Raw genomic sequence first — 27307 nt, forward strand, 5'->3', positions numbered from 1 at the left:
CGGCGGCGACGGCGCCTCCTCCTCTCGCGCACGCCGAGAGCTGCTGCTGCTCGACTGCGTTGTGTGTGTGTGTGTACTGCGTGTACTGTGTGTGTACTGCGTGTGCGTGTACTGCGTGTGTGTGTACTGCGTGTACTGTGTGTGTGTGTACTGTGTGTGTGTACTGCGTGTGTGTGTACTGCGTGTGTGTGTACTGCGTGTACTGTGTGTGTGTGTACTGTGTGTGTGTACTGCGTGTGTGTGTACTGCGTGTGCGTGTACTGCGTGTGTGTGTACTGCATGTGTGTGTACTGCGTGTGTGTACTGCATGTGTGTGTACTGCGTGTGTTTGTACTGCGTGTGTGTGTGTACTGCGTGTACTGTGTGTGTGTACTGCGTGTGTGTGTACTGCGTGTGTGTACTGCATGTGTGTGTACTGCGTGTACTGTGTGTGTGTGTACTGCGTGTACTGTGTGTGTGTACTGTGTGTGTGTACTGCGTGTATGTGTGTACTGCGTGTGTGTGTACTGCGTGTGTGTGTACTGCGTGTGTGTGTGTACTGCGTGTGTGTGTACTGCATGTGTGTGTATTGCGTGTACTGTGTGTGTGTACTGCGTGTGTGTGTACTGCGTGTGTGTACTGCATGTGTGTGTACTGCGTGTACTGTGTGTGTGTACTGCGTGTACTGTGTGTGTGTACTGTGTGTGTGTACTGCGTGTATGTGTGTACTGCGTGTGTGTGTACTGCGTGTGTGTGTGTGTGTACTGCGTGTACTGTGTGTGTGTACTGCGTGTACTGTGTGTGTGTACTGTGTGTGTGTACTGCGTGTGTGTGTACTGCGTGTATGTGTGTACTGCGTGTGTGTGTACTGCGTGTGTGTGTGTACTGCGTGTGTGTGTACTGCATGTGTGTGTACTGCGTGTACTGTGTGTGTGTACTGCGTGTGTGTGTGTACTGCGTGTGTGTACTCTGTGCGTGTGTGTAATGTGTGGATCATGTGTATGCATTGTGTGTACTATGTGCATTTTTGTACTCTGTGTACTGCGTGCGTGCTGGGGTTCCATGCAATTTGTGTACGGTGTGTACTGCGTGTGCATGAAGGGCTCGTGCTGGGTGTGTGCTATTTGCTATTTGAGTGTGAAAATGATCATCTGTAGCTCACCGAGCCAGTGGTTACGTGTACGTCAGGCTTGTTAACGCTTAGCTAACGACTTAATTGCTTCCTATCTGACAGCGCAGGTAAATACAGTAATCATAATCACGCCCCTGTGGTTTCATTGTACAAACATAACAATGATAATGCTTAATGCCTCACTAAGTCTCAGGACTCATTTTGAGGAGGGGATATTTGGCCAAAAATCCCAATCTGCACGTGAGGGTTGGCTTCTCGTGGGAGGAGACGAGAGAACCCGGAGAGAGCCGACTGCCGATGTGAGGGGTGACAAAACCTCTCACAGAGAGACTCAAACATCCATTGCTGCACTGCCACCTACTGGCGACCTTGCAGCCGATACCTGCATCGTGTACTACCATCGCACGATCACGGCCAATGTGTAATGTGTACACGACCTGTGTGCACTTTGTGTACACGCCGTGCACTGCGTGTGTACACGTCCCTTATAGTCTCTGTACTCAATTCCTGTGTAATGCATGTGGGCATCCTGTGTGTACCGCACACGTCCTGCGTGTACTGCATGTGTACACGTCGTGCACTGCGTGTGTACACGTGATGCATGCACTTCACGTGCGCTGGTAATGCACTCCTAGTAAACATGGAACGTTGGGCCAACCACATGCCAATGTTGGTTCAACGTTGGCACGCTTCCTGGGCTGCATGTGAATCCGTCCTGTGTGTACTGCCTTTGTACTGCATGTGTACATGACGTGTGTACTGCCTGTGTACTGCATGTGTACACCACGTGTGCACTGCCTGTGTACACGTCCTGTGTGTACTGCCTGTGTACACGACGCGTGTACTGCATGTGTACACCACGTGTGTACTGCCTGTGTACTGCATGTGTACACGTCTGTGTGTACTCATTGTGTACACCACGCGAAAGCCCATGTACCCCCAGAAGCTTTCAGTCTTATGAGATGATCCTTGGGACGACTGCCTTTCGAAGCCCAGCGCGTGGACCACTGACCAGGCAGAGTTAGGATGCGACACACAGACGGAGTTAGTGTTAAGGTCACTCCAATGGTTTCATGTAGTGCATTGGAAGTCAGTGATCATTTTCGTAAAAAAGCGTGATCTCATTGACATATACTGTATGTTGCTTCACGTAAACTTTAGTTTTACACTTCCCATCAGTCGTATGGCCTTCTGGGATTGATTACATGTCAGCAAAATTGGTTCAATGTAAGTGTAGGGATATCTCCGACGTCTCTAGAACTCACTGCACAAGCAAACTGGACCGGCTCAGACAGACAGCCCTTCGTTAGCAGAGTCCGTCTCGCTGGTGAACTGTCAGATGTTTACAGGCAAACCCCTTCTATTAGATATGGATCCCTAGTTCGGCACTAAACTATAAAATATACTTTACTCGCGTTAAAATCGGTGTCGTTGTGAATAGAAATAAACAATAATCAGTTGTGATCTCTGAAGTTGCCACAACGGCTCCTCTACGCTTGCACCATCAGTAGAACAACAACCACGAGCTGCCTTGAACAGGGCCACAGCGGGGCCCTGCTGCCCTCTCGATTGTATCGTCTCTGACTCTCTGTCAGTTGTAGCAGAATACTGCGCAGTGTACACGCATACCATCTGCCTCCTCCACGTATAACATATCCCTCCATATGAAAAATATGAAATTATTTTTACACATGCCATCAGCTCCACGGCCTTCTGTGCGTGCATCGTCTCGGCAGCATTGGCGAAGCCACGGGCAACAGTGGACCGGCTTGGAGATGTTTGGGTCTCGACGCACATCTTGTGTTGTGCATCGGTCTCGCGTCGAACCAGGACCCATATATCTCACAGACAGGGCCCTTGCTGTAACATATGGCAGTCCACCAATATTGATGATGAGACACCTAATGTCAAACCCGGTCCAGAGTATTGATTGCATTGAAGCAATACTGCTGATGCGACACACTGCCAGAAGGTGGGCGTGTGTGACTGATGGGATGTGTAAGATAAAATAGTTGTTTTCATGTGGAAGGACATACATGTGACGGAGAAATGTATTTATTTACGATACTGATCACTGACTATTCAACGCGCTCGGTGAAGCCAGTGGAGTTGACCATAACCCCGTCTCCGTCTGTGTATGCACCATACGTTGGAACTTCTTTCGCACCGTACGTAGCGAACCACACTCATCGTAGGTGCGGGGAACGGACAACAAACTCCTGTACACACAAAGAGCAGCTCTACAGAAATTAGTTTTCAATCTAAACCGGTGAGTCGAACCCTAGCGGTGCATGGCCATTCGTCGAGGCGCTGGGCTGTGAAGGTCACAGGGGTCCCAAGAATTCTGAAGCAGGCGGACATCGTCCGCTGTGTCGGTGTTGCTGCCGCTGCTGTTCGTGGTCTCGGCAGCGCCGAGGCGCGCGGTGACCTCGCGCGGTGACCTCGAGCGGTGACCTCGAGTGGTGACCTTGTGACCTCGAGCGGTGACCTTGCGCGGTGACCTCGCGCGGTGACCTCGCGCGGTGACATCGAGTGGTGACCTCGAGCGGTGACCTCGAGTGGTGACCTTGTGACTTTGAGCGGTGACCTCGCGCGGTGACCTCGCGCGGTGACCTCGCGCAGTGACCTCGAGTGGTGACCTTGTGACCTCGAGCGGTGACCTCGAGCGGTGACCTCGCGCGGTGACCTCGCGCAGTGACCTCGAGTGGTGACCTTGTGACCTCGAGCGGTGACCTCGAGCGGTGACCTCGCGCGGTGACCTCGCGACCGCTGGGGGCGCCGTTCCCGGCCCGGGCTCCGGGGCGGATCCGCGCTGCGAGGTGACGTCAACATCCGCCAAGGTTTTAAACAAATCCGGCCTTGATTTATTATTAGTATTATTATGGTGGCAAATGTGAGGGAAACGAGGGTCTCGGGTTTTTGTTGTGGCCGTAATGAACTTTAATCGCCGGTTTTGTGAAACATTTTAGATGTTGAGATGTCGCGTGACCCCTGACCCTGTAACGGGCGCCTTATTCAAAATGGCCGGGCGGGGTTGGGTTGCGGCGGCGGCGGCGGCCGCGAACATCGCAACTCGTTAAGCGGCGCTCACTCGCAACCAGTGAACCCCTCCACTCACCAGTGAACCCACCAATTCATAATTAACTACCTCGTCACGGAGCTCTTCGCCGGCGATAGCGAGGATGGGGACTCCGGCCATGGGAGACAGAATCGAGGTGACGAGGGCTCTGAGGGGAGTGGGGGAGACGAGGGGAGACGAGGAGGGAGATGGGGGAAGAGGGTAGAGGACGGGAAACGGGACGAGACGATGAGTGGGCACGAGTGGTGAGGAGGCGAGAGGGGGTTGTGTTGTTGTGTTGCCGCTCTGTGGTCGCCACCTTCATCGCTGCTGGCTCACATCACTTTGCCCCAATTGTGTGCGTGGGCTCCGCGTGATCTGTGTGGATATGTGGACCCGTGTGTGCTTCTGGGATGTCTCGGAGTGTCTATATATGTGGAGTGGACTAACGTATACAGTATACTGTATGTGCATGTTTATCTGTGGGTATAGCTGGTGTTTACGTGCGCATTTTGTATATGTGTGTGTGCGTCTTTATCCGTGTACAATAATTCAGTATGTATATGTGGATCTGTGTGTATATCTGCGTTGTTTTTTTCTGTGTCCGAGTGTGTAATGTGAGTGTCTATATCTGTGCATGAACAACTGCGTGTCTTCGTGTATGTTTCAATGTGTATATTATATTCGTGTGTATGTAGCCGTATATGTATATCTGTTTATTTCTGTGTGTGTGTTCCTGTGTCTGCAGGATTACCAGGTCCTGCAGCTACTGGGGAAGGGGGCCTTTGCCTGCGTGTACCGGGCGCGCTCCGTGAGCTCCCTCATCGAGGTCGCCATCAAGATGGTGAGACAGGGAGACGGATGCACTGAGACACAGAGACACCAGAGATACATGGAGATACACACACACACGGTCGTCTTCTTCTTGTGTGTTTATCTCATCTCGCATATGCTATGGCCCGTTCTCTGGCCCTGGCGAGGTCCTCCACATTATGCGGCTCCTCTACGAGTCAACAGGCAGATAGATGCTCGATGGTCTTCACCAGTCACATGCGTCAGGGTCGTTAAAGTAGCTCCACTTCCACATGTTGAGACACATGGTCCTATCGGGACGCACGAGGACACACAGACATGCTCCCTGTTGTTGCAGTCTGTTTTCCAGCTAAGACAGATTATGCTATTGTGTGTTCTCAGATTGACAAAAAGGCGATGAAGAAGGCCGGCATGCTGAAGAGGGTCCGGAATGAGGTGGAGATCCACTGTCAGCTCAAGCACCCTTCAGTTCTTGAGGTGCCCACACCTCTCACAATACATTGTGGATATACATATCATCTGAATATAACTGCATCTCAAGAAGATGTACCGGTGACATGGCCCATCGGTAGCACGTTCGCCGCTTGATGCAGAGGTTCGCGGTTCGAGTCTCTCAAACTGTAGACATATTAACTCGGATTCAAAGTGAGCGTCATTCAAAAACGAGTAGGCCATTATGTGCTGTGGGGTCATGGTTTGAAAAAAAAATACTCGCAAATAACTTGCTTGGGAAACATAGCAGCATTACCCTGTCCTGTGGAAATGTTGGCAGGACCCTCCTGAAAAAGAGTCTTGAGACTCAGGATTTCCTGGGTAAAGAATAATACTGGAGGGACAGAGTTGCTATAATACAAGCTCACGCATGCTTCATGCGTTCGTGTCAAAGCTTGGAAGCACTTTATAGGGTTGATTCTTCATGAGGACATTCATCATATGTCATTTTAAAATCAATGATTTAGTTCGTAACTGTTCATGTGGCCTTAACAAGGACGTTGTGTGTGTTGCCGCTTTGTCCAGTTGTACACGTGCTTTGAGGACCAAAACTATGTGTACCTGGTGCTGGAGATGTGCCACAAGGGGGAAGTAGGACGCTATCTCAAGGCCAAGGGAGGAACGCCTTTCTCCGAAGAGCAAGGTGAGGCTCATCCACAGGTCTAACTTGACCTCACTGCCTTCACCAACCCGCATACTGACCAGCCTAGTGAAGTACAGACAAATAACCAGCATGCCCCCTCTAGACGTGGAGATGCTGTTATCCAGCAATTGATTGACAAAACGGTTGTACCGTGACTTAGACTGCAATTGCTTGCTCGCTCATGCCACGGCTGGGGGAAGGGCCTCTACGAGAGGGAGATATAGGGGTATTTGGTCTTATTTTTTTACTTTTACCAGACGTGCTGATTGACAGTTGATCGACAGGTCGTGGTTGGTAGGTTAACATATAGGTACATTCGCCTCTTCCTATGTGTCTAGTCAGTATGAAAGCGTAAACCAAATTATCTCGAGTTCACTGTAGTGGAGGTCCTTCTGCAGTAGTGTGAACTTGTAACGATATGAATCAGTGGTTGACTGGCAAGTTTGTGGACACTTAATTCAATCAATCTTTACTTTGTGGCAATATCGCCCTCAATAAAGTAGGCCTTGAGTTGTCAATAAATAGTTGTCTTAATCGAGTTATCCCATTTGCTTAGTGCGCCACTTCATGAAGCAGACGGTGCACGGGATGCTGTACCTGCACTCCCACGGAATCCTCCACCGGGACCTCACGCTTTCCAACCTCCTACTCACGGCCGACATGAACATCAAGATTGCCGACTTTGGTCTCGCTGCTCAGCTACGGCTCCCGGAGGAAAAGCACTTCACCATGTGCGGCACACCCAATTACATCTCCCCGGAAATTGCAACCCGCGGGGCACACGGGTTGGAGTCGGATGTCTGGTCGCTCGGGTGCATGCTGTACACCATGCTGGTATGTGTGAGTGTATAACTACAGATATGTAAAAAATCTGGTTGTTAGAACCAGTTTGTTTTGCATTCCTGTAATTGCATGAATAAAACTGGTAAAATATCTTTCCACACAATCTATCAGTAAACGTAACATTTTCACGTTTTTAAGCGGGAATATAAGGGACCTGCCACAGTGGAATAATGGTCGGCACACTGGACTTGCCATCCAGAGGTCGCCCGTTTGATTCAGTTTTGGGGCTAGGCAGTTGCAACCAGGATGCAAGTTTCTTAAATTCCCCAATCTCCACCGAGAAGTATACATGTTTACACCACCCTAAGTTGATCGCCAGGCAACTTGTGGTGGGGTAAAGTGTGGCTATGCCCACCTTGATGATGTCTGGTCAGCATGGGATAAGCGACCAATTAATAGTGACAACTTGTATCGTGCCATAACATGGGTTAAGCCATTGCAAGGGCACTGACATTATCTCTAGGGCTCTCTGTAGGCCCTTCTGGTAGCCGTGACGTGAGCAAGCAACTGCAGTGCTGCAACCTTTACCTTTTAACTGAGAAAGAAAGGCAAATTATGTACCACACAATGACTTTGGCTGCTGTGCCGTTTGTACTTTGCGAGTGCCAATTGATGCCCTCATTACTCGCGTTCCAATGTAAACTATTTCTGACTTTCAGAACTGGTGATTATTATTAAAATGGTCACTGGTTTACCGGCTATCGTTTAACAACCCAAAAAAATTCAAATATGGATAACTTAACATTTAATACATCTGGTTTGGCCACAATTATCGAGCTGAATGTCATTAAGACGCTCCGCCACCGACATGTGCCAATTATTGTTTCAGCTCACTGGTAAATTTGAAAAAAAATTCTCAACACCAAATTTACCAAATTGTAGGTTTTGTTTGAAACAACATCAAGCATCAAGACAAGATCCAAGAAGTAAAAATTATTATAAGGAAGTCAAAATAACCACGTGATGTGGATGGTTGGGTTTTTGTTTGTTTGGACAGGTGGGGCGGCCGCCGTTTGACACGGACGCGATTGGCACAACGCTAAACCGCGTGGTACTGGGAGAGTACAGCGAGCCGATGCACCTCTCCAAGCCGGCGCGCTCCCTCATCCACCAGCTGCTCCAGAAGAACCCAGTGGACCGGCTTGGTTTGGCCTGCGTGCTTGACCACCCCTTCATGACATTGCGTGGTGGCGGTAGTAGAATGACCACAGAACGCGGAGTGATCCGCTCGCATCCAATGCCGGTGAGCAGTATTTCCTCCACTGCTGTGTCATACAGAGGCTTTTGTGCTTGTGTCACACGTTATTATTATTCACCTTTACTCCTTGTTTACTCAGGAAGGCCTCTCGTTGCTCCTGTCATTGCCTTTTCCGAGATTCAGGCTCAATATTAGATAATTTTACACATTTTATTATGATACTTGTTTACCCAGGAAAGCCTCACTGAGCTTTAATACTTTTTCCGGAGGGTCCGGCTAGCATTTTGCAGGAGGGCTTGATGATTGTTATGCGTTTCCCAATTATGGAATTCTTGGATAATTTTTCAATTTGTGCAAATGTGGACCATGTCTAGTCAGCTGCTGAGCCACCTGCCTGGATATTGTTTAAAACCATAAATACAAATCTTGGAATGTCTTGTGTTACCAGATTATCACATTAATGTTGTGCTCTGTTTAGTCCCAAGGAGTGGAGGTCTCGATGGACAGTGGCAACACCACCATGTCTACTGCAGCAGTAACCGTAGAGAGATCCCGGTCCGGCGCACGTTTGGTGAGTGGTAGCAGAGAAACATCTACCCAGGCCTCACAGTCTGCGACCAGCTTCGGATTTGATGACGCGTTCCGCAGTACCTGCACCAGTGGGTTGGGTGGAGTGGAGGGCAGCGCGTGTCGCTCGGAGACGTCCTGCCGGAGCGAGAGAGACCGTAACGGCGACCACAGCACTCGCACCGGCAGTCGACCGGGACATACCAATGCACGGAGCACTAACAGCGGCATCAGCACGAATATGCGGAGGGGAACCGATGACCGCCGAGCAAAGACAGATGCACAGTGCCCAAGCCACACTGGAGCCCGCGAGCCCGGCATCACAGCCAGCACAGAGAGCCAGCGTTGCGCTCAGAAGTTTGTGCAACATGGCCTGGGCTCGGCGCGCGCCGGTACCGCACCCCGAGCGGAGACTGAACAGCCAAGTGGCTCGCGGCACGAAGAGCGCGCTAACGTGTGTGGGAGTTTGGTGGGGCGGAACACATCCTCTTCTCACTCCGCCCTCTGCACCAGGTACCCTGAGGACTTCCTCAGACACGCAAATGCATTGAGCACGGGCATCGGCATGAATGTACGGAGGGGACTTTAGAATAAATCTTTATTTAGACTTGAGGAATCTGATGAGCTATGAAGCTGTTTCAGCCAGGAAAGCCTCGCTGAGGCTCAAGACTCTTTTGCAGGAGGGTCCTGTGAGGTTTTTCCCGTAGGAGGCAATGATTGCTATGTGTTTTACAATTAGGTAATTTGCGGTGTTGTTTTAAAAACTTGCACATTTTGACCATGGCGAGTCACTCAACTGCTTTGCCACCCGGCCAGATATTGTTTCAAACCATAATCACACGTATTGTTTGGGTCTTTCGGTAAAGTCACGTAGATAGAACAATCAAATAAAAATGAAAATAAAGTGAATAAAAAATCACGACGTTTCGATCGCAACACATGCAATCGTCATCAGGAGAAAAAAGAGAGGGAAAGCTGCTGAGGCAGGCTGTTTTAAAAGTTTGAAATGGGTGTAGCCCAAGGGTCATAAACGAAGTGGGTGGGTCTAGTGATATTAAAGTGAGAGAGATTAGCATGGCAATGTAAGAGATTAGCATGTCGATGTAAACGGCCGCTATGTTCGTGGGAACCTGTTAATGTAAAATCAGGAGTCGAAAATAACTGCTAACATCGGAAGGTAGGATGGAAACATCACCGCCAGTTATGACTTCAACTGGTTAATAATGTCCTTCCAATGATTGCTCAGTTTGTACCCATCTTCTCGGTTGAAAGTGTGTCTGTGTCTATATATCTGGATGGCTTCATGAACGAATCTTTGTTGATAGCCAGTGGGTTTGCAGAGTACCTTCGTCTTGGAGAAATCAATTTCGTGTGAGACCACCGCATTAAAACAATGATCAGCCAAGGCTGAGGTATTGGTCCTTCTGTTTTTCAGATCTGCCTTGTGTTCCCCAATGTAACTACTGCCGCAGGCACAGCTTAGTTTGTAGACGCCGGGGTATTGCATGTGAGGGATCACATCCTTAACAAATGGGATCAGATCGCGAATTGTATGCACTGTGTTAAATCGAACCTGGATCTTGTGTTTGCTCATGATTTTGGGAATCTTTTTGGTGACCCCTGCTATGTATGGCAAGGTGATGGTTTTGATTGGATCCTCAGATGGTTCTTTCCCAATGGTTGGGGTGATAGCTTTACGGATTGTGTAGTCTGAATATCCATTCATCTTGAGGGCTTGGTGTACGTGTTACAGTTCACTGGCTAGGTGGTGATGGTCGGAAATACAACGAGCTCTGATGTAGAGTTTTGATGACGGAATTCTTCTGGGATGGATGGTGGTAGGAGTCAGGTTTTAGGTAGGCATCCATATGGGTGGCTTTCCTGTAGACAGTGTCCCATTGAGCCAGCTGGTCTCTTTTCGATTAAAACTTCCAAGAATGGTAACTTGCCATCCTTTTCCACCTCCATGGTGAATTAGATGGCTTGGGTGTATGGAATTGATGTGGTTGAGGAATTGGTTCAGAGCTCGTCGGCCATGTGGCCAGATGACTAACGTGTCATCTACGTACCTCTTCCACAAGGCCGGATGTAGAGTGGATGCCTGGATGGCATCTGTCTCAAATTTTTCCATGAAAACATTGGCTACAACTGGAGATAAGGGAGAACCCATTGGGGTACCTTGTTTGTAGAATGTTCCATTCCAGGTGAAGTAAGTGTTGGTGAGTCAGTGTCTCACCAGGGCTGGTACATCAGCATTCAGTCCTTGTTGGAGCAAATCTTCAATGATTGCAATGGTGTCAGGCACAGGAACTTTGGTAAACAAAGATACTTCATCGAAACTAACAAGAAAATCACCTGGAGATAGTGAAATGTCCTTAATTAACGATAACAAGTGAGCTGAGTTAAGTATGGCTGAGGTGGTCTTACCAGTGAATGGTTGTAAGGTCTCAGAGAGAAATCGGGCCAGTGACTTACCGAAAGACCAAAAGATTATGAATTCCTGCAGTCACGAAAGCTTTAAGTCAAGATTCATAATCAAACGTTTTATTTTTATTAATTTAAAATGTTTCACCTGGAAAATCTTGGAGATGGGGAACATCTCATTACAAGGATGTCCAGGGCAGATATTGACAGCATGACACGTGATAACACATGTACAGTAAACACACAAACTCGCATGTATCATGTGACTGTTACAGTTAGGCTAGCTTGAAAACACGTCAAGCTGATAGCAGCTAACAGTACTATCAAAGTTGTGATGGCTAGAGAGATAACACGTCTTTTTTTATTTGAGCGAGGTTATATTAAAAGAGCTTGGGAAAAGAGATGACCAGAAGAATAATGGGAAGGGAAGCAAATCAGTGCGAGGGAAGAAGGATAAAGAGAAGTGTTGTGATCTGCAGTGTGATGAGGTGGGTCGGTGCGTGAGTGAGTGTGTTGTTATGACCTGCAGTGTGGTGGTTTAACAATTTGGATTAGATGAAAAAATGTCTGGTAGACAGTCCTCATGGTTGCAGGGATCAATGAGTGAAGCTTTTTGTGCTTAAATGTGTGTGTTTCTGCATATTTACTAAGTGTTTATAAGGATGCACGGCTGGTATAATGTCTTTGACAGGGAATGTCACCAGTCACTCATGTCAGACAGAGTGGATGGGGATCGCCTGTGGAACAACAACGCCTGCTTGGATCTAGGTGAGTTATGGCTTCACATGTTCTAAGTCTCATCAGAAGTCGTAGAGTCACATTCTTCATCTTGTGAAATCTTAAAAAATATTTTTAATCCAGCCAGGAGGCTCGAACAGTAGAGCGAGCGGCTCAGTCAGAACTGTTGTGTGTTAATATCCTGGTTTGGGGCGTTACTTGGTCCATCGACTCTCTACAGTTGATACAATGAGTACCATTTTGTGGGGAAGACCATCGTGGTTGTTTTATGGATAGACTAAGGGCTGTAAGCATGGGATGAGCACCACCTGAATGCTCATTTGAGCAGGAAATTACTTTAACTTTAATTACAAAAAATGAAAAGTACATCAACAGCCCCTTTTGGCACTCCACAGCTGGATGAGGGCTTCCCCAAACCCTGCAAGTTGTTGGGGTTTTTTTAACATACTTCAGAGCACTCATCAGTGCGGGTTGGTGAAGGTGTTGAGAATAGAAATTGGAGCTTAGTACAGGACAACAATTGATTTTACAGCACTTCCTTCTGGTGACATTATTATTCTGCTGCAGCTTATAACACCTGTTGCATGTGTGTTGGTCACCCATCCAAGCACTCTCCAGGCTCAAACCTTGCTTGGCTTCCAGGATTTGAGGAGATGGGACACGTTCTGGTTGTGTAAAGTAAAAAAACTATTCCATAGAATAATTATTTACATCATTGTGGAGAATTTAAAATAAAATTTTACACATTCCATCAGCCACACAGCCTTCTAGGAGTGTATAATTCCAATGGCATATTTTCAGCACAAGCAAAATCAACCAGTTTGAACCTTCTTGGTCTCATCAGCAGTCAGGCTTGCTTGAATTATTTCATTAATTGGTAATTGATTCATTGATATGGGATTTTGCAGCCTTTATTCACAGTAGATTTTTGGGTTTGGCCACATAGTGATTTTATTAAATTATATTAGAAAACCCAACATGGCCAAACAATTAAAATTGTCACGTGTACAAGCATTGAATGCGCCAGTTGTTACTGTTTCAGCTCATCAGTAATTTCAAGAACAATTCTCACAAACCAAATTTAGCAATGTAAGCATTGTTCTTGAACTTCCCAGCGTGATAACACAATAATAACACTGGTCTACAGCCAAAATGCTTCCGAAATAAATGTAGTCCAACTTTACTTACTCTGGGTCACTGATAATGAAAAGGATGCTTAAAATTATTGATTGGTTCTAGTTTTCAAGATATGCTGCTGGGTCAGTATATACGACCCTTGACTTGAGAATGGCGGAGGATAAGTGAGTTATAAAGGGAAGGGATCTCAATTTAAACCAGAAATGACTAAATACATCTTTGACTCGATCTATGAATACATCTATGGCTGGGTTTGGACTGTACTTGCTTTTTGAGCAAAACAATGAATGATGCAATTTTAACCTGGTATTGCATCATACATGATATGAATTGCTACATGTTATTCCTAGAAGTCATGGATGATGCAATCATAACTAGGCTTACATCCCTCTGCTGAACAAATTTCCCTATATCAGCTTTAGAAATCATACAGTGTCGTGCTCTTATATTTGACGGTGTTTGATTTCGCAAAGGGACACATTTCTGTTTAGCCAAAATTGGAGATCAAGACAAGATGTGGGCTCCGCACATATGCTGCAACACTTGTGCAACAAATCTTAACCAGTGGTTGAATAGGAAAAGTAAATCTATGCCTTTTGCAGTGCCAATGATTTGGAGAGAGCCAACAGATCATATCAGCAATTGCTACTTCTACATGGTGCCTCCACTTGGGAAAGGTGTGTCAAAGAAGAAAAAGTGGACTGTGCATTATCCAAACATTCCATCACCTATGCGCCCAGTACCCCACGGAGAAGGACTGCCGGTTCCTGATGCACCAGAATCTTTCTCACTTGAGTCAAATGAGGAAGAGGATGAAACTTCTGGTCCTGAACCATCAAGGTCACATGACTCAGATTTTCTCCCCTACCTCCTCCTCTGAACCACAAGGTGAACTTAAAGACCTTGTCAGGAATTTGGAACTACCCAAGAGTAAGGCAGAGCTGTTGGGCTCCAAACTGCAGCAGTGGAATCTCCTGGCAAGTGATGTTAGGGTTTCCATGTTCTGTGATCGTCAAAAGGATCTTGTCCCATTCTTCTTAGCTTGCAACAACATCGATGGTGTGATGGCAGCCCTCAACATCGTTCATGATCCAGATGAATGGAGACTGTTCATTGATTAATCGAAGATGAGTCTTGAAGCTGTTTTGCTGCATAATGGCAATGTATTGCCATCAATTCCAGTTGGTCATGCAGTCCACATGAAGAAAACCTATGTCAACATGAAACAACTTTTGAGGTGCATAAACTATGGCCAACATCAATGGCAGCTTTGTGGCGATTTGAAGGTTGTTGCTATCTTGCTTCGTCTGCAGACTGGATACACAAAGTACTGCTGTTTTCTCTGGGAATGGGATAGTCGTGCGAGAGATTCCAACTACATCAAGATAGATTGGCCACTCGGACAGTCATTTGAGCCTGGGAGGAAAAGTGTTCAGCATCCACCACTTGTTGAATCAAGGAAGATTTTGTTATCACCCTTACACATCAAGCTGGGTCTGATGAAAAACTTTGTCAAAGCCATGGACAAAACACAAGCAACTTTCCAGTACCTCCGTGGAAAATTTCCAAGGTTAAGTGAAGCTAAGATAAAAGGTGTCTTTGTTGGTAGTCAGATTCGTGAACTCCGTCGAGAGGATCCATTTGACAGTGCACTGCATGGCAAGGAAAAGACGGCATGGAACGCCTTCCAGTTGCAACAAATTTTCTCGGAAACAACAAGGCAGACAACTACAGGGAGTTGGTGGAAAACCTACTCAAGGCATACAAAAGCCTTGGTTGCAACACATCACTAAAGATATTTTTTTGCACTCTCATCTAGATTTTTTCCCACCGAACTGTGGAGCAGTGAGCGACGAGCATGGCAAGCCATTTCACAAGGACATTGCAACAATGGAAAAACTATCAGGGCAAATGGAGCCCATCAATGGTTGCAGACTATTGCTGGACAGTGACAAGAGATGCTCCATTTAATGAATACAAGAGACAAGCCAAGAAGCGCCGAGTAGACACTGAATAAGGACTAAACTATGTACTTATAGTTTTTTGTCTTTTGTTTCATAATAATTTTATTTATATAACCCTTTTGCTGATTTTTGAAGTGTTACATGAACAGGACAAGTGACGTTATCATGTAAAGCAACCATAAACACATGAAAAGACCCAGGTTTACAATTTATGCATAAAACTCTACTATCTACACAATATACATAGACGTAAAATGTTAAAACTAAAATATCTTGGGAACAGTAGCCAATCGGTTGTTTTAATTGTCATATTTGAATTCAACACATCAAAATCCATGTTAAACAGCATATTTCATCTCTGAAGCAGACGACGTCTAAAAAATTGTAGAACAGTGTAATTGGCACATTCAAATCTTGTTTAGGTGGAAATTTTATTTGTTTGGCAGTGTTGGATAGTGGTGGGTCTCATTAGACAATTTTGGGCAGATCATTACATGTTCTAACGCAGAGATCAGTTATGAATTAATGTATCGGATGATTAATTAATCACATTGTAGTGTTAGTTTTGTGTGGGTACCCACTAACCGTTCACGTGGCTTTTCAGGCCGCATAGCAGACAAGGCGCTGTGTGAGAAGCACAGCTCACAGTGTGGCTGCCAAGGCCCCGACGTGGCGGGGGAGGCCCATGGGCCCAGGGGGGGATGCCAAACCACGGCGGCCTCCCGGGACCACAGGGAGGATGGCAGGGAAGGACGGCGGGAGGGAGTGGCACCTGCGCTGCCCAGCCACAGCGGCAGGCCGTTCACAGTGGCATCATGCGGTAGTGGCGGTGGGACCGGTGATGGAGGTGATGCTTTGCAAGGAACGAATCGCTCGTCTGTGTTTGTGGGCTGCGCTGCTACCCCATTGAGTGGCACTGCTGGTGGTAGAGCTGGTTGTGGTGTGGCCTCCCAGCCGCACTGCCATGGAGCCACAGATCCCCGTCACTACCCTCCGGCAAGGGGACTCATTAAGAAGCAAGCAGACGGTCGGTGTGGACAAGGGGTTGAGAGACGTGCGGACACGCAGGAGATGCAGGCGCACTGGCCCTCGGACGATGTCATGCCGAAAGATGGCAGTGCAGGGCGTAACGTTATTAGCCACGTGACGTCGCTTCTCAACAGCATCCGCCTGCGGCCAATTCGGCAGCTCACGAAGAACGCGGTGGTGAGTTGGTGGACTCGCCATAGCTGACAGCATTATACATACAGTGTGGTAGTCACATGGCATGCAAGTCATAAAACTAAACCCTTTCTGTGAGTGATAAGAAAACCCCTCCTCATAATAATATAATGCTTGCAGATGGGAGACAATTTAAAAATCCAAGTTGGATATATGTACAGTAAAACCTTGGATTGCGAGTAACTTGGTCTGCGAGTGTTTTGCAAGACGAGCAAATTTTTAAATAAATATTAATTTGATAAACGAGCGAGGTCTTGCAATACGAGTAGTACGTATACGCTTTGTCTGCTGAACGTCACGTGATCACAACTGATATACGAGTGCCTTGATATACGAGTGCTTTGGATTACAAACACGTTTCCGGAACGAATTATGCTCACAATTCAAGGTTTTACTGTATGTATTTTGAACTTCACACGAGGTAGCCAACCATGCTAATCGGAGGTGCTCAGAAACAGTAGGAAGAAAGGTACAACTCCCATCCATATGCCTTGCATGCATGCCATGTAAACAATAATATGGCCACATGTTTAGCTCTTCTGAGCTGGTGGATTCGACAAGGCTGACAGAATTGTACATGCAATGTGGTGGTCACAAGACATGCCTGCATGGCATATGGATGCGAGTTGTACCTTCCTGCTGTTTGTAAGCAGCACAGCTTTACATGTTGTTAAATGTAATGCATACAGCTGCATCAAGTTCATTTTGTCTGGTAACGAATTGTGTTTCGGTTAGGTGAGCGTGCTGGAAGATGGAGAGGTGTGTCTGGAGTTCCTGAAGGGGCGGAGTGGGCGGGAGCGAGTGCGGGAAGTTCTGCGTATCTCCAGTGATGGGCAGCAGGTGTGTTTGTGTGGAGAGCAAACGCGTGCACACTGAGTTGAATATAAACCACAGGTTAATAATGCTTCTGGGTTATCAAGAATTTCCTGGAATTGTTAATTGTTATGAAATAGGTAATGCCTACGTATCACATCGGCATCTTATCAGCTTTATTCAATATAAGCAAGCTCGGGACCGGTTTCAACATTCAGTCTCATCAGCAGTCAGGTTTGAACCATAGCTGGATGACTGCGTAATGCTGATAGGCTTAATCGTTATTTAGTATCATTGTTATGGTCATTTGTCTTTTATATAATTGTCCATTTACCTGACAACCCTTATTTAGAGGTTTGGTAAAGGCCTTATAAGAATTCCCCTTGAGCCATAGCAAGCATGTCAGGTTACCTGCAACTTGTCAATTGCTCTAATAAGTTAATGGTGATCTGTCCTGTAAGAGTAGTCCAGGTTCTGAGGCAAGATGAGCCATTCACAAGTAGAGACATCATCACAAACTCTGGGGAGAGGTGTAAGTGTGTTTACATAACTTGGCGAAATGGCTTCCTCAGATCCGCCTATATCAGCCCAACGAAGGTCGAGGCTTTCCCCTGGACGACCGGCCTTCATCACCCCCAGAGGAGGTCGTTATCTACTCCTATCACACACTTCCAGGTAAAACGACAACAAACACACCTCACCCATGGGTCTGAGTATCGGCCGACCTCGTTGACTCGCCCACTTGCCCAGTTACCCAGCCACCCAGCCAGAAAACCACCCAACCAAATCCACCCAGCTACGCAGAGGGATATGGAAAATGTGCACCATTTCGATTTAAAGCTTTCGTGACTGCAGGGATTCATATTCTTGGTTCTTTCGGTAAAGTCACGTAGAAGGGAAATAATAAACCACAGCAAGAACATTTTCTTGCTGTGGTTTTCACACCTGATGATTGCTTGTGTTGCGATCGAAACGTCGTGAGAATTGTATTGTTTTATTTTTATTATTTTATTATATCCCTTCTACGTGACTTTACCAAAAGGACCAAGAATATGTGCACCATTGTTTAATCTACCACACAGTGTGGCATTGAATCTGTAACTTTTAGATTGTGAGTCCAGTGCCCTAACCATTATACCACAGCAACTCCAGTATCTGAGGAGAAATGTGAGTGGCACTGCCCTGGCCACACGTGGCTGTACAGTTGTAACTGATGTCCATGTCGAATTGTGCGTGCGCTGTGTCCCGTCCTGCTGCTAGAGACCTACTGGAAGAAGTACAAGTACGCTGCTAGGTTTGTGCAGCTGGTGCGCTCCAAGACGCCCAAGGTGACGCTCTACACCCAGCATGCCAAGTGCACGCTCATGGAAAATTCTCCTCAACCGGACTTCGAAGCTTGCTTCTATGATGGTAGGAGGTGGTGTTTTTGTTTTACACTTTCCAACTGAGGTTAAAGCGTTATGTGTTTCTGTAATGCAGGGGCACAGTAACTCTCGTGATGATCCAAAATAAACAAAACTTTGTTGTCATTATAAAGTTGTGTTGCTAACAAAAACTTATCCTTTATAAAACCTGGACAAATTGATCGACGGGTTAACCCATGGCTTCCCTTGGCAGAGCCACTATCCGTACCTTGTTGTATCATTACGTTCTATAGTCGTACTGCCTCATGCGTGCCTAGCGCAAACAGTACAGTTATCGCTAATTGTAAACTTCCCAGGACAAACGCATGTTTGAAAGTGAAATAAAATCCATGCACTTGCATGATTTTTCTTCCTTGTTCAAAATCAGTTTTTGTATTGAAATGGCTCAGGGAAATTGTGGGTGGGGATTTCTCAAGTTCCTTAAAAGTATAGTTCAATAATTTTCTCCTCAAATGAGTATTGAGGTGGTGTTCATTGCCGGTTTACAGCCTTGAGCTAGTGGTGGAAATGTATTCATATGACAGGGGAGAGTCTCTCCATTGGACAACCAGTGTCGAATTTCATGCAAAACAGTAATAGTTTGATGGACCCTGAAGGGATTATGGTCCTAGTCAACCCCCAATCAGGGTTTGAACTTGCAACCTTACGATTGTGAGCCCCTCGCTCTACCACTGAGCCAACTGGCTATTGCAAAAACTATGATTGCTGTATAGAAACAATGAGCTTCGCAGGAGCAGTTGTAGTGTCACTTTTGTATGAGACCCGCTCACGTGAGCTTACAAACGTTTTCTCAATTCTCGTCAGGAGCCAAGGTTCACCGGGGTGGTGAAGCCAGCATGCGTGTGATTGAGCCCTCCGGCAGGCTCAGCGTGCTCGATGGCTCTGTGGCCATGGATGGAGTGGGGGCGGCCGAGGGAGTGAGGACGTACTTGTGTCACGCAGAGCAAGTGAGCACCTCCACCATCACCCACAGATGTTTGTGTTTGATAGTGTAAAGACGACTTGACACACTTCTCTGGAGATGGCACTTTATTGAAGACACGTTCACTTGACACAGGCGGAGACCCCACTGCAACAGCCCTGAATCTCCCACGCATCTTCCTTATATACGGACCGAGGCCACGCCCCCCTTCCCGAACCTTCTCGCTGACTCTGGACGCTCGCTCCACCAGCAGATTCTACCGTTCTCTTCCGTCACCTGACCGCGCTCCCTTCTCGATCATTCCCGTAGCCACCAGTCCCTTCGCGCTCAAAGCTGACACCCCTGTCATTACCTCCCGTGGCCACTAGTGCATTTGCACTGTAGGCTGACTCCCCTGTCATTACCTCCCGTGGCCACTAGTCTACTCACACCACATGTAGACTCTCCTGTCATTACAATAGCATAGCTTGGCTGTGGAATGCTGGATGCAGGCCTGCCCAGAGGAAGAGTGATTTGCCCTGAGCCTCGCACAAAGAAGGGCCCCACTATGGGCCTGATTTTTGTTGATAATGATTAAAGGGCCCCACACGTGGCATTTTGCTCCAGGAAACAGGGAACCCAGGCTGGACAAATGCTCTCATTCATTGTCATTAATTGTGGCAAAGTAATTGTTATTTATCTTGGATGTTCAACATAGCATATGACCAATCTAATCTAAAATCTCCGTCTACAAATTGGCCACTTGATTGAACAGTGGCTTGGATCATCACGGTACATTTTTATGTCACCTATTTAATGTTTTTCTTTTTAAGGCCACATTGGTTATTATTACACATTGCTTATTATTTGTTATTTTTACTTGTGCACCACTGACAAATTATCACCAAATAACGTTTTTATTTAATAAATTTCATGTGTGTGGCTGAGCCAGGTGTACAGGCAGTGTGTGGCACTGGAGGCACTGATCTCGGCACAAGAAGACAAGTGTCACCCCAGCATCTGCCTCTTCCCAATCACGGTCTCCAGGTGGGCCCTCGCACTGTCTCATCTAAGGGCAACAGCAGCAGCAGCAGCGTGGTGCAATGGTGACACTTGTGCCTCACAGCAAGAAGTGCCTGGGTCTATTCCTGACTCTGGTGCATTTCTGTGTGGAGTTTGTATGGTTTATTGCATGGGTTTATTCCATGTTCTCCTATTTTGCTACCTCGCCTGGTATCCAGGAGGTGGTCGCGGCACTTATACATTTCGATCAAAGAGTAAGATTATATATGACTGATGTGATTCACACATGTGCCGATATACTCTGGTGTTAGTTCTTTCGGTAAAGTCATGTGACTTTACCGAAAGAACTAAACAGTAATTCCTGCGGTCACGAAAGCTTCAAATCAAGTTTATACTCTGGTGTATTTGCTCTATGTAACACAGGATAATTCCCTTTTGTTCTTCCACCCATTAACCCCCTGCCAGGCGCCCCTTATACATTGTGAATCCCCTACCAGCGGAGTCAGCGTCCCCTGCTACCCAAGAGGGGGTCACAAGGATGGTCCAGCCCCCCTCTCCCAGCCAAGCGCCGGCCCTCACCCCCTCTGTACGTGAGCCCCACGGCGTGTGGTTCCTTGCTTCTGCCACACCCTGTACAACACCGACGTGTACAAATGCTAGACAGCTGAGTACAGGGCCAAAGGCCCAAATTGTCAAGTGGTCAGCAACAAGCAGCAGTATTAAAGTTATAATAGAGAAGAGTGTAACACGTTTCTTTATTTGAGCAAGGTTATTATAAGAGCTTAAGAAATGAGACGAAGGGACAGAATTACAAAGTGGGGCAGCGCGAGGGAAGGAGCAAAAAGAGAAATGTTTTGACCTGCAGTGTGGTGGGTGGGTGGATGAGTGTGTGGGTGAATGGGTGGGTGATGTTAGTGTGTTGTTGTGATCTGCATTATGGCAGTTGAAGAGTGTGGATGAGACAAAACAGTCAGTCTGGTAGACAGAGTCCTCATTATAGTGGAGGAAACATGTTAAACCCATAGGAACTGTATCCATGGTAGTAGTAATCGAAAAGTGATGAGGGAGGCGACTGATCGCCAGTGAGTGAGTGAATTAGAAAATTCTAGAACATTTAACCCGACTGCTTTGTTGAAATCAAGCGCAGTTCCGTCAATGCAGGCTGTATTGCACACAGCTCCATGTATTATCATTGTTGTAGGACATCTCGCCATTATTTCATTGCATCTCACGCTTTCAGATGCACTTCTGCGGCTGTCTGGAACGCTCTTCCGATATTAGGAAGCCACTGGAGCTATGCACTTTTAAATCTAAATTGAAAACTAATTTCTTTATAACTGCGCACTTCCAATGAGCATGATTGACTACTTATGTTTGTTGAACTTCTTTCGCACAGTACTGTAGTTTGTGTGATGGTGTATGCTCCTTGACGAGATCAGCAAGGTATTGTGGCAAGCAGGTTGTGTGTAATGAGTGCAACCTTAAAATGTATTATTTCGGCAACCAGAAGCCAATGCAGCTCGGCGAGCACTGGACATAGTCGGATCCATCTCGTGCTTGCTGAGCTGCATTGGCTTCCGGTACAGTGTGAAAGAAGTTCAACAGACATACATATATACATATGTAACCAAGTAGAGTTGAGCGCGACTATCGGTCTCGCTTGTTGTTTCTGCAGATGCTGTTGTTTGACGGGAAGGCCATGTCGGAGGCCTCGAGTCCCGTGTCGCTGGGCGGTTCGTCAGCGTGTGGCCGTGCGGAAGTTGTCCGCTCCGTGTTCGTGCCGCTCGTCGGCTGGGCCTCACAGGTGAACACTCCACTCCCTGCGTAGACACACAGCGTTGCATATCCATGATCAGCTGTGCTCATGGATGGGGGGGGGGGGTGCAAAAAGGGACAGTTGCTTCCACGCCCCCCCTCCCTCCCTTTAACAGCTGTTGGATGTCATAGACCCGTTCTTCTCAACCCAATGGTTATATGCCCCCTGTGAAAGTTTTTTTGTGGAGGGCTATATATTTACAAGTTGCCCCCTCTAAAATGGTCTGTTTATAAACAAACCATCATTGGAGTAGTCCAGCAATCCAGGGGAGACCTAAGACAAGATAATGGGATTTTGTAAGGGCAGAAGTCACTGTATTTACAGCACAGCCACTGTGGGATCTGGCGTAGAGCAGAGAGGTGGTAGCGAGGAGGTGCGGTGGAATCATGGCCACGATGTCTCGATCTTCATCATCAGCCAGACTGCCCTGAGAAACGACAGGCCATGCTTGTGGGGAATTGGAGAGTGAAATCACGCACATTTGTGGTTGTTTGCTATATAACATGTCGTAGCATGTACTGACACTTTCTTTTCCGGTGTTGCGGTGGTCAGTTGGCATCAGGCGAAGTGTGGGTGCACTTTAACGAGGGCTGCCGGATGCAGGTGCATCCCACCGCCGCTTCCATCGCATTTACCGACTCCCTGGGAGTCACCAGCAGGTCAGCCGCGTTCCCAACAACTCCTGCAACACGCACTAAACCTGTCATAACCAGAGCACGGGATGGTGTCTTCACTTTAAGGGAAGCTGGATAGCCATTGAGTGGCATCCAAGGATGGAACGCACCCAAGAGAACGTGCACCGACAGGATGGAGCACAGAATTGTGAGAGGGTAGCACTGGCTTGGGGAGGGCTTCATCGAGCAGTAGATTGGTGGTTGATGATGGTTGGCCAAGTCACAGTGATTTCCTTCTTGAATGAACATCGAGGTGGTTGCTCATCTCTTGGTACTGCCCTACAGAGCCAGTGGTGATTTGTTTTGCATTCCTGTGGTGGGTGGGACTGTCCATAAGTCATCCACTGTAGACTTCATCACAAAGTGGAGCTCATTTTATCATCTCTGGAAGGATGATCGACTAAGTCAATCCCTCCAAACCAGGATTTGAACTCGCAGCCTTTCAATTGCTTGCCGCTCATTCTACCAGAGCCACCTGGCAGCAATGGGAATTTGATTAATTGCTTCCAAGCATCCCCGTGCTTGAACGTTCCAGTGGCCCTCCCCCTGCCCTGCTGGGATTTTTCTGCATGCAGACTGCCACAGGGTGGTGGTCGAGTGGACATAGGGCCACCTTGAAATTTCTGGAGGCCTGGGGCAGAATGTCACGTGAAGAATGGGGGGTGCAGCGGTGGTGGGAGTGGGGAACCCTTCCACCATCCACAGGCCCTGGTGTGCGGTCCCCTTTTTTGTGAGCACCGGGGTAAATTGGCCCTGAGTGGATGCTGATGTGGCTCTGGCAATTCGTGTGCAATACAGGTTCTCCCAGAAGGATCAACTCCCTGAGCAGCTCAAGGACCGGCTGCAGATCTTGCCGAGAGTTGTGGAGTTGCTGGCGACGTCGGGGCTGGGAGCCGGCGCTACCTCCATCACTCATGACACCGCAGGAAACGCTGGGTCAGGCATCCCGCCAGGCTCGAGAACAGGGAGGACACGCGGGCGTTGTGGTGGACATAGGCTCTGAGCCGTCGTTGTGGTGTGCCCAAGGCTTGCATTTCTCACTGCTGAAAATGTCTGGTCATTGGTGGATAAGGGTATACACATGACTAGTAGCCATGGAGAAAGGTGTACTGAATGTGGTGGACCATGTGTGGAAATATATGTCAAACCTGGCTGAAAATAAGTCGTACGTGAGGCCAAAAAGAACAAAGCACTTCGGTCTTGCAAAGCCTCTTGTGCCAGTGCGTGCATGTGGGGATGCATGAGGGTGCACAGGAGAGGCGCAACCGCTGCTTGCATTTGGCATCTCCTGGAATGTCGTCTTACCTATTTAGGTGCAGTACTGGTTTTAAATAAAGCGGTATTAACTCTGGTGCTTTAAATCAGCTACAATGTGGCTACTCGTTCAGTTTGTAAAGCTAACCTCGTATTTTTTGAACACTTAAATCTTTCTATTTCATATTTATATTTTTATACTTTTCCTTTCCCAATGTTTTATTAAAGATGTGCTTATGTTGTGAGAATGGCATTATGCATTTTTGTACATAATGTTGAAGTGGGAAAAAAAACTGCCTGAATAAAAGATGACTGCCAAAAAGTTTTATTTTACATTTGTCGAAAACAGTCAGTCACCTTGGCTTTACAAAAGTCATCCACCACAAACTTATCAAAAACTATAGGCTACAGGTCAATAGACACGTGTGCACAGCTTTTAAAAAATACAAAGCTTTCCACTGGGACAGACAAATCAAAGACAAACCCGTAATGTCCAGACTTTTAATAATTACTTATTTACCCATACAAGTCAGAGGCTGAATACTTCTTGAGATGGGTCCTGCTATATTGGGAAGTTTGGCCAACACGAATGACACTGTTTCTCAATGGGTGGAAACCCACGCAACAGGATTCAAATATATACTCTTTGGTTCTTTGGGTAAAGTCACGTAGGTATAAAATAAATCATGACGTTTCGGGTGCAACACTAAGCGTCCGTCAACAGGTGGGAAAGCATGGTCTGCTGCTGAGGCAGACTTTTAAAAGGTTTGAAATGGGTGTAGCCCAAGGGTCAAATAAGTGATGTTAATGTGAGAAATTATCATGTAACTGTAGGATAGGAGAGCGGCCTCCTCGACGAGGGAGTGCAACCCAACGGGTGCAATCCAAAGGGAATGTGGGTATGAAGTGCAATCCAAAGGACGTGTGAGCATGAGAGTGCCATCCAAAGGCATGAGGGTGCTATGCAAAGGACATGTGAGCATGAGAGATCTAAGAGAGGCATAGAGAGAGACCCAGAGTCGGAAATAACAGCTGACATAGGCAGGTAGGACAGAAACATCACAGTCAGTTAAGACTTTACCTGGTTAATATGTTAATGTCAGCTGTTATTTCCGACTCTGTCTCTCTATGCCTCTCAGATCTCATGCTCACGTCCTTTGCATTGCACTCTCATGCCTTTGGATTGCACTCTCATACCCACATTCCCTTTGGATTGCACCCGTTGGGTTGCACTCCCTCGTCGAGGAGGCCGCTCTCCTCCTATCTTACAGTTACATGCTAATTTCTCACATTAACATCACTAGCCCCGGCCACTTCTTTATGACCCTTGGGCTACAACACCCATTTCACACCTTTTTAAAGTCTGCCTCAGCAGCAGGCCACGCTCTCCCACCTGATGACGGACGCTTGTGTTGCGCCCGAAACGTGATTTATTGTATTTTCTACCTACGTGACTTTACCGAGAGAACCAAAGAGTATGGTTTCCTGTAGTCAGGAAAGTTTCAAATCAAGAAAGGATTAGAATATACAAACTAAACGCAGAGAGGCCCGAGTCGGTCATCGAACTCGGGTCCTTCATGAATGAGGTACAAGTGTACACTGCAATGGAAATGAAATGCCCAAGGCAAATGTATAGCTGGGGAAAACCATGGGTATAGCTTTTCCACGGTCCCTATTATAGTCTATGGGCATTACTTTTTCTGATTAATTCAAGTCCGTCCCCTTTTCACACCGTGAACAAACACACCGCGAGACGCAACCACGATCTCCCGCTCAAGTGAGCTCATCCACTAAGCGACACATGAACGCATCCTTGTCGCTCATGGCACCATTTGCCTCTTTGCCCGCATTCGGCGTGGGCCCTGTCTGGCCCAGCGGGCCCGGCCCGGGGTGGCTCGGTGAGCGGGGCGTCACCTCCATTGGTTCCTCGCTCGGCTCCACCTTCACGCTCGCCGTACACGTGGCCTCTCCTCCCCCCGTCCCCGCCGTTGCTGCCGTCTCCCCAGCGCTGCCGCCGGTCCCCTCTCCACCACCGCCCAACGCCGCGAGGCAGCCGGACAGGAGGTCGCGCACGGCGTCGAGCTGCCGCGAGAATCGTTGCGCCGTGTCGAGCCGCGTGCGGCGCTGCACCTCGAGCAGGACCCGCAGCGTCTCGCGCGCCTGATGCGGCCGGAACTCGTTGACGAGGTGGTGCATGTGCACGAAGAGCAGCTTCAGGTCCTCCAGTTTCTCGTCGCGCCGCACGCTGCTCGGCCCGCGCACCAGCACGTCGAGCAGGTCCAGGAAGTTGACGAGGATGGACACGTTGAGTTTCTTGAGCTCGCGCTTGTGGTCCACGTCGGGTGGGTAGAGGCGGGCGATGCCCTGGCTCTCCAGCGGGCGGATGATCACGTCGTCGCAGTGGAAGGGGTTCCCGAACATGAGGTAGTGGTCGCGGAGGGGCGGGGGGGGCCGCGGGGCAACGCCGCGCCGCACCGCCTCGTCCGTGTACTCCTTGGCGTAGTGCATCGGCGGCAGAGGCAACGAACTCACCTGCCGGGGGGGGGGGGGGGGCGAGAGGAGGACTATCGGTCACTTACGGCAGCCAACGTCTGGTGGTAGGGGACAGACCTGGTCTGAGAAACTGTTCGGGTTTGGTCTGTGCGAATAGTGCCAACCACCAGACTCGCACCGTGAACGACAGCGGCCCACGGGCTCGGAGAGAGACGAACAGACACAGACGAACATCCACTCAGACTCACAAAGCGACCCACACACTCGCACACACTTACACGACTTGAGTGAAGGCGCTCTATAAATACGACGGCAGCGGAGGCGTGTTGTAAACATTTTCACCTGCTGAGACTCGGCCATGGTGGCGGCGGTGGTGGCGGGAGGACCGAGCCCGACGAAAAGCAGCCGAGTCCAACCTCAGGCGGCCCGACTCGCGGCGTCTCCCTCGGCCCAGGCCGCCAGGCGGCGGTGCCTGCGGGGGGGCGGTAACGAGCGCGGGGGGACGCCGGGAAACGTTTCCCGACGAGGGATGATGGCGGGGTGCGATCACGCGGGGTAACGCTGAGTAACGCACGCGAACTGTGGAGGGGTAACGAGGGAGAGTGGAGGGTAACGTGGAGCCGCACTTCTCCAGGCGTTATCCGTGACCCCGTGACGCCACTTCCTCCTGACCCCGTGACGCCACTTCCTCCTGACCCCG

At 48.1% G+C, this 27307-nt stretch overlaps 2 protein-coding genes across 5 annotated transcripts in view; one reads left to right on the top strand and one right to left on the bottom strand.

The window, feature by feature from the left end:
* The window catches only part of LOC133343078 (serine/threonine-protein kinase PLK4-like), a 60512-nt gene extending 36099 nt beyond the window's left edge, over nt 1-24413 (top strand). Inside the window, exons 1-18 of one of the 4 annotated variants that reach the window (XM_061552560.1) lie at nt 3895-3930; nt 4918-5013; nt 5364-5459; nt 6000-6117; nt 6674-6951; nt 7958-8203; nt 8637-9238; nt 11841-11917; nt 15593-16194; nt 16945-17049; nt 17595-17697; nt 18283-18432; nt 19251-19393; nt 20300-20394; nt 20836-20956; nt 22046-22174; nt 22739-22845; nt 23659-24413. In XM_061552560.1, the coding sequence (XP_061408544.1) occupies nt 5011-5013; nt 5364-5459; nt 6000-6117; nt 6674-6951; nt 7958-8203; nt 8637-9238; nt 11841-11917; nt 15593-16194; nt 16945-17049; nt 17595-17697; nt 18283-18432; nt 19251-19393; nt 20300-20394; nt 20836-20956; nt 22046-22174; nt 22739-22845; nt 23659-23863 (3180 nt within the window). In that variant the 5' untranslated portion in view covers nt 3895-3930; nt 4918-5010 and the 3' untranslated portion in view covers nt 23864-24413. Of the gene's footprint in view, nt 1-3894; nt 3931-4115; nt 4327-4917; nt 5014-5363; nt 5460-5999; nt 6118-6673; nt 6952-7957; nt 8204-8636; nt 9239-11840; nt 11918-15592; nt 16195-16944; nt 17050-17594; nt 17698-18282; nt 18433-19250; nt 19394-20299; nt 20395-20835; nt 20957-22045; nt 22175-22738; nt 22846-23658 lie in introns of those variants that run through there. The other 3 variants (XM_061552559.1, XM_061552558.1, XM_061552557.1) reach the window with 3 other exon arrangements.
* Nucleotides 24414-24423: 10 nt separating this feature from the next.
* MED7 (mediator complex subunit 7) lies at nt 24424-27277 on the bottom strand. The gene is made up of 2 exons (XM_061552571.1): nt 26950-27277; nt 24424-26646 (listed from the first exon to the last, which is right to left on the bottom strand). Exons 1-2 carry the CDS (start codon nt 26965-26967, stop codon nt 25888-25890), a joined length of 777 nt encoding a protein of 258 aa, XP_061408555.1. The 5' UTR covers nt 26968-27277; the 3' UTR covers nt 24424-25887.
* Between the last annotated feature and the right edge of the window lie 30 nt (nt 27278-27307).

Source organism: Lethenteron reissneri, chromosome 16, assembly GCF_015708825.2.
Source record: "Lethenteron reissneri isolate LAM-NWPU_2019-01 chromosome 16, ASM1570882v1, whole genome shotgun sequence".
In the NCBI taxonomy this organism is placed as follows: Eukaryota; Metazoa; Chordata; class Hyperoartia; order Petromyzontiformes; family Petromyzontidae; genus Lethenteron; species Lethenteron reissneri.